Source organism: Apodemus sylvaticus, chromosome 20 (assembly GCF_947179515.1).
Source record: "Apodemus sylvaticus chromosome 20, mApoSyl1.1, whole genome shotgun sequence".
Classification (NCBI taxonomy): Eukaryota; Metazoa; Chordata; class Mammalia; order Rodentia; family Muridae; genus Apodemus; species Apodemus sylvaticus.
Window position 1 is genome coordinate 2226604 of NC_067491.1, and position 13805 is coordinate 2240408.

A 13805-nucleotide genomic window follows, 5' to 3' on the forward strand; every position below is an offset into this window, starting at 1 on the left:
CGGCCTACCAAGGTAGACTGGGATGTGCGCCTGTCTCCGGGGACTCTGGGTGCGGGGATACGTGATGTGATGTGTAGAGCCTCCCTGTCCACAGCATGAATGGGCACGCCAGTGGCTAGACACGGGGCCTTTATTTAGCTCTGGGCCAGCAGGCAGGAGGGCCCAGTTGCCTGGGAGGAGCTTCTAGATGTGCGGACCACCAAGGAAAGGGGCCACACTGTCATGTTGATGTCCCAAATCCTGTAGTTGGTCACCTTCTGCCTCCTTTATTTAGTCTGGCATAATTGAGACTTCATAGGAGCGTGCACGAGCTGGTGTCTGGGCGAGGACCTGGCCGGTAGCGTCTCCACAGGTGGTAGGCAAGGAAGGCCAGTGCAAGCAGCCCCAGCACCAAGCTTCCCATCCACAGGGCCATGACGGAGGCTGAAAGCGCAGGAAGAAAGGCTGTCATCAGCCCCAGCGCCTGTGGGCTCCTCAGAGGGAACTGTACACGGGCCCACACAGTTTAAAAGTGGACTTCTACTTTTTTTTTTTTTTTTTTTTTTTTTTTGGTTTTTTGAGTCAGGGTTTCTCTGTGTAGCCCTGGCTGTCCTGGAACTCACTCTGTAGACCAGGCTGGCCTCGAACTCAGAAATCCGCCTGCCTCTGCCTCCCAAGTGCTGGGATTATAGGCGTGCGCCACCACGCCTGGCTTTTTTTTTTTTTTTTTGACTTCTACTTTTTTGTTGTTTTTTTTTTTATGTTTTTGTTTTTGTTTTTTGAGACAGGGTTTTTCTGTATAGCCCTGGCTATCCTGGAACTCACTCTGTAGACCAGGCTGGCCTCGAACTCAGAAATCCACCTGCCTCTGCCTCCCAAGTGCTGGGATTACAGGTGTGTACCACCACTGCCTGGCTAGTTTTTGTTTTTAAATTAGGGTCTCACTCTGTAGCTTAGGCTGATCCTTCTGCTTCTACTGCCCAGGTACAGTTAAAGCTGTGTGTCACCATGCCCAGCTTAGTTCTGGTGTGTGTGTGTGTGGTTTTGCTTTGCTTTGCTGAGACAAGAGTCTTCTATGTAATCCTGGCTGGCTGTCCTGGAACTTGCTCTGTAGACCAGGCTGTCCTTGAACTCAGAGATCCACCTGCCTCTGGGATTAAATGTGTGTGTCACCAACACCACCTGGTTTAAGGTTTTTTTTTTTTTTAATGTTTTTTTGTTGTTGTTTATAAGTGTGTGTGTGTGTGTCTGTGTGTATGCCACATATAGGTACCCTTGCAAGTCAGAGGAGGGCTTCAAGTCTCTGGGTCCTGGAGTTACAAGTGACTGTTTCTTGTATCTGCCTCCTGAGAGCTGGGATTAAAGACACGCCCCAACACTCCCGGCTGTCTTCTCTGGGTGTGCAGGAGTTCTTAGTGTGCATGTATGTATGTGTGCCACATGCACGTGGTGCTCTTGGAGGCCAAAAGTATGGGTTGTGCCCCCGGATCCGGAGTTACTGGTGTTTGTGAGCCATCCTATGGGAAGTGGGCCCAGGTCCTCTGGAAGACCAGTAAGTTCTCGTAACTTCTGAGCTGTCTATTGCTCCAGACCCAGTTCACATATTTTAAAAAATTGACCATTAAGACACGAGTCACAGTGGTGCGCAGCTGTTACCTCAGCACCGAGGGGGCCGAGACAAGAAGATCATGGTCACGTTCAGCTCTGAGGCAAGTTTGAAGCCTGCCTCGGGCATTTGAAAACAACCTTAAAAACTTATTCCGGGCGGTGGTGATGCACACCTGTAATCCCAGCACTTGGGAGGCAGAGGCAGGCCGATTTCTGAGTTCGAGGCCAGCCTGGTCTACAGAGTGAGTTCCAGGACAGCCAGCACTACACAGAGAAACCCTGTCTAGAAAAAACAAAACAAAACAAATAAAAACCAAAAAAAACCCCCCAAAAACCAAAAACGTATTCCATCTGTTTCACTGGATCTCCCTGTCTCTGGAAGTCTACAAGGTGCTTCAAGTTCTAAGTGGTCTCACAGACAGGAAAGCATATTGAATATGGGGAAACTGAGGCTAGGCATGGCACAGACCCCTACTAGTGTTTTAGTCCCATTTGTCCCTCCCTCCCAGTCCCCAGCACTCACAGGGATTTGGGATCACATGGCCAGGAACATACAGGCTGGTCACTTGCCCTCCAGGGTCCAGGCGGCACTGGAACCAGCCCTCTGGAAAGGGACCTGGGGGCAGAGTGCTTAGCCGTGCCTGGGCCCCGATCTCCTCCTTGTGGTAGGCTGCCAGGTCACCAGGAGCCAAGGTCCAGTGCACGGTCACACCGGGTCCGCAGGATGCTTCGCAGAGCAATTCCCAGCCCGCCTCCAGGCCCTGGTGGATTTGGGGGTGGCAAGGTCCCTCGGAACTCAGAGTCCTGGGGTTAAGCTTGGGGTGTCGAGGGGTGGAAGGCAGGGCTGTGATGTTGAGCCCAGTGGAGACTGCCTCAGCAGTACTTGATGAAGTCAGGATATAGGGCTCAGCAGAGGTCGTGTTGGGGGGCTCAGGTGAGGTCTGGCTCTGTAGTACTACAAACAGAATGAATATCTTCCTGTAGCCTCAGTTTTCCCCATCTGCAGCCCAATATTGGTCCAGAACCTCTCCAACACCTCTTTCCCATCACGAGACACAGGGCATCATAGTAGCTTGGGCCAGCAACAATGACACAGAATAGTTAGTAGGTCCCAGCTCCTGTGCACGTCTACCAGGCTACTGTTTATCTTATTTACTTTGGATTTTCTTTTCTTTTTTTCTTTTTTTCTTTTTTTTTTACCCTGAGACAGGGTTTCTCTGTGTAGCCCTGGCTGTCCTGGAACTCACTTTGTAGACCAGGCTGGTCTCGAACTCAGAAATTCGCCTGCCTCTGCCTCCCGAGTACTGGGATTAATGGTGTGCACCACCACCGCCCGGCTAGATATTGAATTTGTGGACCTACAGGACAACCAATCACAGGCCCCAGAGCTGAGCCTAGAGGCAAATAGGACCCTGTGGTCTTACCTGGGATCTCCCTTCTATGGGTCAGCACCAGTTTGGGCAGCTGCATGGTGACCTGACAGTACAGGGCCGGAGGGGCGGGGAACCCCAGGGAGGGTAGCACCCAGTGTTGTGTCACCCGGAACATCGGTGTGCCCTCAGCCTCTTGCATCTCCTCCTCTTGCTCTGGTTCCAGGGCCTGGGCACCCTCCAGCCTCTGCTCTCCCAGCATCAGGGCAAAGGAGAGACTGTCCGGGCCTGCAGGCCAGACGCTGTGGGCCGTGCAGGACACTAACTGGTCCTGTCCAGGTACAAGGAACTCCGGGGACACCGCCAGCTGGTCCGGGAAGGCTGTGAATCGATATCGGGGGCCTGGGGCTGAGCTTGCAGGTCAGGTCTGGGCCAGGCAGAGGTGAGTTTGGAGAGACAGTGCAGCTATGGCCTTGGGTGGTTGGGACAGGAAGGGTAGAGATGTCAGAAGGTCTACAGTGTGTGGGGGGCCGTGGACTGTGGGGACCTGGTTGGCGATGGCATTGGTGTAGTGCAAGGTCCGGATTCCCCAGGGGTGGGTGGCACCTAGAAAGGCAGGGTGCGCCTCACCATACACAAGGATCTTCACGGAATGCTGGAAGCTTCGACTCCCACAGGAGGCCACGCACACACGAGTGCCGGCGTCCGACATCATGCCGCGGACAGAGAGGATGCTGCTGCCTGGCAGGGTCTGCACACTTCCCAGGTTGGTGTCCAGGCCGTGCCAATGCACCCGGGCTATGCCCTCACCGCAGGACATGCTGCAGGTGATCTGGAGGGATGTGCCCATCGCCACAGCTACCTCAGGCTCAGGCGGATTCACCTGGAAGGACTGGCCTGCGGAGCGAGAGCGTTAAAGCCGTGTTGGGGCAACCAGGTCCCGGATCCCAGCCCTGACCCCAGCTGGCCTGCGACCCCGGGGCGGGGCTCGAGACCTCTGCCCTAGGTTCCTTGATTAGAGAACACAGAGCCGCCTTCCCCAGACCAGCCTCAGAGTGTGGGCTTTCATAGCACTCCCAAGATCTCCTCCCGTGGACCCACTCTCTCTCTCTCTCTCTCTCTCTCTCTCTCTCTCTCTCTCTCTCGGCCTGCCTCCCTCCCCACATGCCTGATTACCTCTGCTGAGCTGGAAGGGTAAGGCGGCCAGGGCCAGCAGGAGGGCCAGGATGGACTCCATGCCTGCCTCTCTGTCTTGTGACCGCCAGGGGAAGCGGCTTAAATAAGAGTGGGCAGGCAGCTTCCTACCGTCTGAGACCCTGCCTCTCCTCCCCCTTCTGCCTGCTCTGTGGGAATTTCCCAGGGGGCTTTCCCAGCCCGACCCCCCACTTTGTAGGAGGCAGAGAGGCGGAGGCTAGAGGTGAGGCAGGGACCCGGGAACACAGCCATTACAGATGGGCAGGGATTGTCCGGGAAGGTTCCAGGCGCCAGTTCTATGGATGGGAAGGCCGAAGCTAAAAGGAGGTGGGTCACCATGGTGGGTCAAGTGCATGGACATCGGCCAGTCCTCGGTGGCTCCGCCCACCCAGCTGCTAGAGCGGTGCCTTCACTTCCACAGGCGGCCACAGGAGGGCGGCAGAGGGGCCTGGCCTGGCTCTGGATGGTGAGGGTCCCCTGGCCAAGCGCCAGGGTGGGAGTTGTTCTGGGACCTGAGTTCTATGTGACATGTGTCTGGCATAAGTCACCAGTTGTCCCCTAAGTCTTTGTCCTTTCACTGCAGGCCTGGCAGAGCCCGGGGTGTGGGGCAGGCTCACTTGGTCCTGCAATGCGGAGACTTAGGTTGGTGGATCCTTGTGGGGCCGTGGACCTTGCCAGGAAACCTGGTACGGTTAAGCAGGATCAGAGTCCCTGGCACCCAGGCACCCACCCGAGACCGTAGGCGGCTCCCTGCTCCCTCCCAGGTTCCTGTCCTGGGACACGTGCCCACTCCCCACATCGGAAACATGACCTGTGCTCATGTAGGCCAGAAAAGAGTTCTCCATCACTAATGCAGTATCTAGAGGCCCTGACGGTATAGCCAATGAGCTACCCTTCCCAGACATTCCTTCCTGCAATTATTTAATCTCCGGTCCACCCTGAGGAGGTGGTGTGCACTCATTTTTCACGATGGAACATCAATAGACAGTTTGGAACCAAGGACTGTCTCTCTCATCAGGAATGCAGTGGGGAGCACGGGGAGCCTTCCATGCAGAGCCACAGCCTACGTCTCCCACAGAAGGCCCCTCCGTGTTCCCAGGCAACGGCTGCTAAGCTAAGGACAAACAAACACCAACAAACGTCGATGGATGAGCTTCCCGGGCTCACGGCTGGCCTCCGCTGGAAGGCCCCCAATTCTGTTCCTCCCTCCCCAAGACACAGTGCTGTCGGGATGTCCAGGAGTTTGGGAGCCCCGGCCCCCTGGCTCCTCACTGCAGTGCCCAGTGCCGGGGACACGTGTGGCCTCCAATTCTGACCACTCTGTGTGGTTTTCCAGCGGTGACTGACTGCCCGGGAGTCCCAAATCTTAGACCAAATGTTTCCACCCCCTCAGCTGTGTTTTGTCGCATCCCTCAAGGCCAGCCCAGGGTAGATGCAGTCTAGTCCTCATTTTGTCTGCCCAAGTGTCCGTTCCCACACTCCAGCGTGGCCAAACATGGCTCCATCGATCCTGGGCCTCACTGTGGAGCTCTGAGGCGATCGTACATTCTGTGAGCTCGCCCCCACTTCCCGCCCAGCCCAGTCCTTACTGCAGAACTTCTGTCGTGGCTTACTAACACACCGAGGCCTGAGGGGCTTGCAGAGAAAGCGGGCTAGTTTCCTCTGTTCTCGCCGCAGGCAGCCCCGTCACTCTGCCATCTCTAAGATCTTCCCACCTCCCTTTCCAACCTCCTCTGCCTTCCTAGGGCAGCCGTGGACAGTGAAGCCTGTCTCCACGCTAGCGAGCACATGGAGTGCACTTGTCTAGGGGCTGACGGCTTGACACTAGCCCCTGGGAAGAGGGAACTTCAGTTGATAAAAATGCTCCCGCCAGACTGGTCTGGAGACAGGCCTGTGGGGTGTTCTCCTTTTTTAAAGATTGATGTGGGAGGGCCCAGCCCTCTGTGGGTGACACCATTCCTGGGCTGGCGGTCCTATGCTACAGAAAAGCAGGAGCAGCAACTCCTCCATGGCCTCTGCATCAGCTCCTGCCTCCAGGTTCCTGACTTGGTTTCCCTTCCCGAAGAGCTATGGTCAGGATGTGTAAGTTGAAATAAACCTTTTCCTCCCCAAGTTGCTTTGGGGCACGGTGTTTTACCTCAGCAACAGAAACCTTAACTATACAGGGTGAGATCTTGTCTGCTCTGGCCCTGCACCCTGCTAATGATGCCAACTGTGGGGATCTTCTTAGAAGTAGAAACTGAGGCACCAGTGGTGGTGTGGCAGGTAGAGGCTGGTATCACAGTGGGAAGCCTGAGGGGTACAAACAGCAGTGGACATCAGACTCAGGTGTGTGCGTGTGCGTGTGCGTGTGCGTGTGCGTGTGCGTGTGTGTGTGTGTGTGTGTGTGTGTGTGTGTGTGGTCAGGGCTGTGGCTGCCTGGGGCCCCATGCCCCGCCCCTTGCCCCAGCATGCACCAGTGCCGGAAGCTGTGCAGGAAGGTGACTCCGAGACAGGGGCCCTTCCCGGGAAGCTGGGCTCTTAACCCTGGTAGGGGGCAGCAAACCTGGTAAATGGGCCACTTCCCCACCCTGACCCAGCTTCCTGCTATACCAGGGCCAGGTGGGGAGGGGTCAGCAGGAGCCTGGCAGGGCTGAAGGCGGGGGTTCCTGCTTTCCTTGAAGGTCTTAAGGGATTTTCTTTTCAGTCCTGACTCCACCTGCAAGACGGTGGAGTTCATGGTGGGGAAGAGAGGATGGGAGCTAGAGCCACAGTACAGAGGGGACAAGCTGTGGGAAGGCCAGAGCTGGAGGAATGGGGGGGGAGACAGAGAGGGAGAGAGACAGACACAGAGAGACAGAGAGACAGGGAGGAACAGAGAGGGAAAGAGAGAGACAGAGAGATTCAGAGAGAGACAGAGAGGGAGACAGAGACGGAGAGGGAGACAGAGACAGAGAGAGAGACAGACAGAGAGAGACAGAGAGGGAGACAGAGACGGAGAGGGAGACAGAGAGACAGAGAGAGAGACAGAGAGGGAGACAGAGAGGGAGAGAGGGACAGAGAGAGGAGGACAGAGAGGGACAGAGAGGGACAGAGAGGGAAAGAGAGACAGAGGAGGACAGAGAGGGACAGGGGCGGAGAGAGAGAGAGACAGAAACAGCCATGGATCAGAGAGACGGAGAGAGTGGAGAGAGTTACAAAGGCGGAGACATGCAGAGAGACAGAAACAGAGACCAAGACAGGGTCAGAGACACAGAGACAGTGAAGGCCGTGGGCTGGAGTGCTGTGGCCTAGGGGCCATCTGTCCCCACCCAGCAGGGTCAAGAGCCAGCAGGACTCTGTCGCATTCTCTGAGGCAACTCCTGTCCTCGCCCCCCTTCCCACCATTGTCTTGCATGGAGGAAGTCCTCCCCGCTCCACAGGAAGCCCCCCTCCCCACAGAGGTCCAACCTCCTCAGGAGACCTGACACCCTGACCTCTGCTCCTCACAGCACGAGGAAGGTTCCAGAAGGCAGCTCTGCCCCAGCACTGGTCTTTCCGCTCGCCGTCACTCAGCGGTCAGTTTTGCACGCTCACGGCTCCTGGGAGTGCGGTTCCCAGAGGCCACGGCGGCAGTCTGAGAATCCTGGTCTGGTGTGGCTTGGGGCGTGGGGTGGGTCTAGGTGGAGGGGGACAGTGTGGGGGGCAGGTGGAGAGACTGCTCAGTGGTTAAGGGGACTGGCTGCTCTTCAGGGGACCTGGACCCTATCGTGTGGGTTGGGGAACTCACAATCGCCTGTAAATCCAGTTCCAGGGAGATCCAATGCTCTTCTGGCCCGTGAGGTCATTTGCATTTACACAGAATGTGTGATGCATAGACACATACAAACACACAATTAAAAAAAAAAAAAAGGTTGGCTGGGCGTGGTTGCAGTTGCACACGCCTGTAATCCCAGCACTTGGGAGGCAGATGCAGGCAGATTTCTGAGTTCAAGGCCAGCCTGGTCTACAGAGTGAGTTCCAGGACAGCCAGGGCTATGTAGAGGCCATGGCTGAAAAACCATAAATAAATAAATATGGGGGAAAAAAAGCTGTCTTTTCTCTCTTTGTCTCTGTCATCCCCTTCCCCCACAATAAACCTCTGTCGCATGGAAAAACAAAACAAAACAAAAGTAGGGTCTAGAGAGAGGGACTTAAGAGTACTTATGGCTCCCAGCACCCACAGGATGGTGGACCCCTACTGTAATTCCAGTTGCAAGGGGTCAGATGCCCTCTTCTGGCCGTCATGGGCACTGCATGCATGTTGATCAAAAAAACAAAAACAAAAACAATCAAACAAAAGAACTGTAAATGCAGGCAAAATACACACCCAGGATCCCTGGAAGCAATGGGACAAACAGCGGAGCAGAGACTGGGAAAGGCCACCCAGAGACTGCCCATCGGGGGTCCCTCCCATCTGCAGACACCAAACCCAAACACGATTGCTGATGCCCAAAAGTGCTGGCTGACAGGAGCCTGATACAGCTGTCTCCTGGGAGGCTCTGCCAGTGCCTGACAAATACAGAGGCAGATGCTCACAGTCAACCATTGGACTGAGCGCTCAGACCCCAATGGAGGAGTTAGAGAAAGGACTAAAGGAGCTGAAGGGGCTTGCAACCCCATAGGAAGAACAACAGTATCAAGCAACCAGACCCCCCACCCCCACCCCAGAGCTCCCAGGGACTAAACCACCAGCCAAAGAATCCACATGGGGGAATGCATGGCTTCAGCTGCACGTGTAGCAGAGGATGGCCTTGTAGGGCGTCACTGGGAGAGGAGCCCCTTGGTCCTGTGGCGGCTGGATGACCCAGGGTAGAGGAATGCTAGGGCGCTGAGGCAGGAGTGAGTGGGTGGGTGGGTGAACACCCTCATAGAGGCAGGGAGGAGGGAGAGGGGATGGGGGTTTGTGGAGGGGAAACTGGGAAGGGGAATGTCTTAGTCAGGGTTTCTATTCCTGCACAAACATCATGACCAAGAAACAAGTTGGGGAGGAAAGGGTTTATTCAGCTTACACTTCCACACTGCTGTTCATCACCAAAGGAAGTCAGGACTGGAACTCAAGCAGGTCAGGAAGCAGGAGCTGATGCAGAGGCCATGGAGGGATGTTTCTTACTGGCTTGCTTCCCCTGACTTGCTCAGCCTGCTCTCACCCAAGACTACCAGCCCAGGGATGGCACCACCCACAAGGGCCCTCCCCCCTTGATCACTAATTGAGAAAATGCCCACAGCTGGATCTCATGGAGGCACTTCCCCAACTGAAGCTCCCTTCTCTGTGATAACTCCAGCCTGTGTCAAGTGGACACACAAAACCAGCCAGTACAGGGAATAATATTTGAAATGTAAATAAATAAAATAACCAATAAAAATGAATAAACAAATACTTTAAAAATGACAACCCCCTTGTTCTGCTGGGATTCACAAACACACTCCCTCCCACGCAGACCACTCACAGAGGTAGGGCTAGACCTGGTTACCTATTGTCCGTGGTGGGACAGTCAACTTCAATCCTCGTGGCCTTTGTGCTCCTGAAATCATCTGTTTTAAGTTGTGCTGGGCCTGGTGGGAGGCCCTATGTCAATTGTGGAGAGCCTTTGGGGGGACGCTCGGCAGGAATCTGACATTGGCCAAGGACAAGGAAATGGGCTCCAGGCAGGAATCTGACTTTAGGCCATGACCAGCAAGTAAACTCAGGCAGGAATCTAATTTTAGGCTAGAACAGGGAAGTAAGTTGAGGCAGGAAGCTTACTTAGTTTTAGGGTGGAAGAAAAGCAGTGGCTACAGACAAGAGCCTGATTTGGGGCTTGGACGAGGAAGTGGGCTTGGATATTTCGGTCATTCTGACAAGTGCTTAGAAGTCGCTCTCCGGGGAGTAATCACGGGGCTTTGCTGATCGCCTTGCTTGTTCCTTGTTGACCTGCTCGGTCTGATTACTTGCATGTAATTAAGATGGTGTAAAAGCGGAGTGGGCGAAAATGAAGCTGCCTCGAGTCTCAGAGCTGGTCAGGCCGCAGTATTGTCTCCTCCTATCCTTCTCAATCCTCACAGAAGCTGCTGACTGACAAAGCTGTCTTGGTCAGCCATTAAACTACAAGCAATGGCTGGGCAGTGGTGGCGCACGCCTGTAATCCCAGCACTTGGGAGGCAGAGGCAGGCAGATTTCTGAGTTCGAGGCCAGCCTGGTCTACAGAGTGAGTTCCAGGACAGCCAGGGCTACACAGAGAAACCCTGTCTCGAAAAACCAAACCAAACCAAACCAAACAACCCCCCCAAGCCCCCCAACCCCCGCCCCCAAACAAAAACAAAAAAAAACAAACAAAACAAACAGACAAACAAACAAACAAACAAAACCCCTACAAGCAATGAAGAGAGGTCTGCTCGGGCTGGCTGGCTCACCGAGATGGCTCAGCAGTTAAAAGCACTGGCTGCTCTTTCAAGAGGACCTGGGTTCAATTCCTGACATCCACACAGCAGTTCATGGCTGAGTTACTGAGTCACAGTCTGTGACTCCTGTTTCAGGGGACCCAACACTCTCACACAGATACACACGCAGGTGAAACACCAATCAATGTACGAAACGTAAAAACAAATGACAGGAAAGAGAAAAGAGGCCTGCGCTGCCTGTCTTAGGCCAGTCAGCCGGAGGAACTTCAGGCTGCCTGCTGCCTTCTGTCTGGAGGAGGCAGGAGACAGCCAACTGCTTGGCCCTGGATTGCCCGAACTTGGAGGTGTCAGGGATCACAGAGGCTCCAGGAGGCAGGAATTCTGGCTTTGAGGATGTCACTGATGGGCCTGCTGTGCTGGAGCTGGGCAGCTGAGGGTGTCACAGATTCGTGGTCAGGCTCATAGCGACCCCTGCTGGCCTGGGACAGGGTGGTTTGGCTGCAGGTCCCCTATGCAGATCACAAGACTCCCCTCACCTGTCCGCATGGCAGATGGTGTGGTTCTGAGAGCCCCCCCTCCCCAAGGCAGCTGGGTGTCCGAGACAGAAAGCATCCCACGTGGGGACATTGGTCTCTGAGGAGAAAGCTGGACAGAGAGGCTGGGGGACTAGGGGCATTTCTGATGGTCCCTCACACTCTGGAGAACCAGAGTGCTGTGTTACAGTCATAACAGGAGCTTGGTGGCTCCTGCCTCTGCTCTCCGGAGAGAGGCCAGCTGCAGCGGGCAGGCTGGTTGTGGGGGTGGGGGTCACGGGTGTACTGGGGCCCACGAGGGGGGGGCCGGTTTCCAGAACTGCCCTCCACCTTGATTGCACAACCTGAAGCCGACCTCGGCTCTCCTGTTGATTGGGAAGCTGGTGGTCTACGTGCTGACGCCTCACTTGAGGTCAGCCTCCAGCAGAGGCCCTAGCAGGTCCGCTACTGTGGGGGACTTGTAGGCTTAGATTTTTCAAACCCTGCTTTTAACACGGATTCTTAAATGCTTTAACCTAGGGCTGGAGAGATGGCTCAGCAGTTAAGAGCACAGACTGCCCTTCCAGAGGTCATGAGTTCAATTCCCAGCAACCCCATGGTGGCTCACAACCATCTGTCATGGGATCTGATTCCCTCTTCCGGTGTGTCTGAAGGCAGCGACGGTGTACTTACATATAGCTGCATTTATCGGGACTCTGTGGACTCAGGATGACTGGATGCATGTGCTGAGGCAGACACGTGAGCTTTGGAGGGTGTAAATAGGACTGGATGGAGAGAGAGCTTTGCACCGCTTGGGGTCTCGCGTCTTGGCTGATCTTTGCTTCCCTGAGAGAGGTGCAGCTGAGCGTGTCTCCTGGTGTCCCTCCGGGTCCCTCCTGCTGGTTTGAGTTGAGGCTGAGGCCTGGCTGTCTCTGTTAGGTTGTGTCACCTCTGTTGCTAACCTGACTCTACCGAAATGGACTGCTGCTGTATCTGAGGTGTTTGCCAGTGACCTGCTGACCTGTCAACCGAGCTGCTGATTTCCAGACAACAGATGGGAGTTGCTCCGAAGAACCTTTCTAAACAGATCTATTTCCCCGTATCCTTTCTTCCCCACTGTCTCCGGTGGGTGGTGGGCTATAAGGGAGATTAAAGCGTTTAAAAGCCGTCATTAAAAATAGATTTTGAGCCGGGCACCGGTGGTGCACACCTGTAATCCCAGCGCTCTGGGAGGCAGAGGCAGGCGGATTTCTGAGTTCGAGGCCATCCTGGTCTACAGAGTGAGTTCCAGGACAGCCAGGGCTACACAGAGAAACCCTATCTCGGAAAAACCAAAATCCAAAACGCCAAAAAAAAAAAAAAAAAAGGTTTTGATTTTTTGTTTTGTTTTGGTTTTTTTCGAGACAGGGTTTCTCTGTGTAGCCCTGGCTGTCCTGGAACTCACTCTGTAGACCAGACTGGCCTCGAACTTAGAAATCCGCCTGCTTCAACCTCCCAGAATGCTGGGATTAAAGGTGTGTGCCACCACCCTCCGACTTTTAAGGGCTGTTGTCTTTTTTCTTTTTTCTTTCTTTCTTTCTTTTTTTTTGGTTTTGAAAAAAAATAAAGTTACAATTTCCACTTCAGGGACCTCTTAGAACTCATGCAGCTGACGGTTAGACACAGGAATGAGGAGGCTTATCAGGATCTGGGAGCACAAAGTGGAGAACATGAGGAATTTAACCCTGATGCGATCCTAACCTTCCACCTCAGCCCCAAACCCACAGTAACTCCACTCCAGCCTCAGCCCTACAGAGAAGGAGCAGATCCTGGTTTCCAGCAGCACCTGGCCACCAACTCTGAGCCCTCCCCTCTATGCCCCACTGTAGGCTACATTTTTTTGGAAACTACTTTTAAAAAAAGATTTATTTATTATATGTGAGTACACCGTAGCTGTTCTCAGACCCGCCAGGAGAGGGCGTCAGATCTCATTACAGTTTCTTGCTCTGGCCCCTCTCGGAGGTTTTATTTATTTAACGTAAGTACACTCGCTGTGGTCAGACACACCAGAGGAGGGCGTCAGATCTCACCATGGATGGCTGTGAGCCACCATGTGGTTCCTGGGATTTGAACTCAGGACCTCCAGAAGAGCAGTCAGTGCTCTTAACCGCTGAGCCATCTCTTTAGCCCTGAAAACTACTTTTAACAGGGGTTCAACCTCTTTGCCCACACCCAGCGGAGGTAGTGGAAGAGAAATGTTATTAGGCTGGGGAAGTGGACCTATTCGGAATAGATCTCTGCGGTGAGCTCGGTCTTCTCGGCAGCAAATACCAAATACGGCTCAGCAGCTGCAGAGCAGGCCAGGCAGGCAGACACCTGCAGTTCAACCCTGAAGAAAGCTCAAGGCTCACCGACTGGCCCGACCCGAGGCTGCGGGAGCGGCAAGCTGCCCCCGGAACCTCACAGCCAGTTCTTGGGCGAGACGTGGGTCCTCAGCGAAGAATAGCGAGGCGGAGCAAACCAAAGCGAGGCTCGGTGCTCCTCCTCCACGTCCGTGCTTCTTCATCCGAGAGCTCTCCGCATGTCTGCTACAGCTGACACCCTTCTCCAGTGTCTGCCCTGGGAAAACAGTCTTCCTAAAGCGTGTTCGCTTTAGCAAGGCTCCTTTCCCGTGTGCCCAGCAAAACTTCATCTGACAAGGCTAACTTTCCGAAGAACCCCGAGTTCCCACTTCACCCTACCCACCAGAGCTTGGCCTTTCCGGTGGCTTTCTACCTACCTCTCC

At 54.5% G+C, this 13805-nt stretch overlaps 1 protein-coding gene across 1 annotated transcript; it reads right to left on the reverse strand.

The window, feature by feature from the left end:
* Positions 1 to 112: 112 nt before the first annotated feature.
* Positions 113 to 4380, reverse strand: Madcam1 (mucosal vascular addressin cell adhesion molecule 1). Its single transcript, XM_052165700.1, has 5 exons — positions 4134 to 4380; positions 3588 to 3854; positions 3012 to 3338; positions 2111 to 2542; positions 113 to 423 (listed from the first exon to the last, which is right to left on the reverse strand). Exons 1-5 carry the CDS (start codon positions 4192 to 4194, stop codon positions 293 to 295), a joined length of 1218 nt encoding a protein of 405 aa, XP_052021660.1. The 5' UTR covers positions 4195 to 4380; the 3' UTR covers positions 113 to 292.
* Positions 4381 to 13805: the final 9425 nt, after the last annotated feature.

Coding starts and splice junctions, on each gene's coding strand:
- Madcam1 (XM_052165700.1), bottom strand. CDS start 4,194: ATGGAGTCCATCCTGGCCCTCCTGCTGGCCCTGGCCGCCTTACCCTTC. Junction 3,339..3,587: donor CGTGAAGATCCTTGTGTATG/GTGAGGCGCACC, acceptor ATCGATTCACAG/CCTTCCCGGACCAGCTGGCG. Junction 424..2,110: donor CCATGTGATCCCAAATCCCT/GTGAGTGCTGGG, acceptor CTGCGCTTTCAG/CCTCCGTCATGGCCCTGTGG.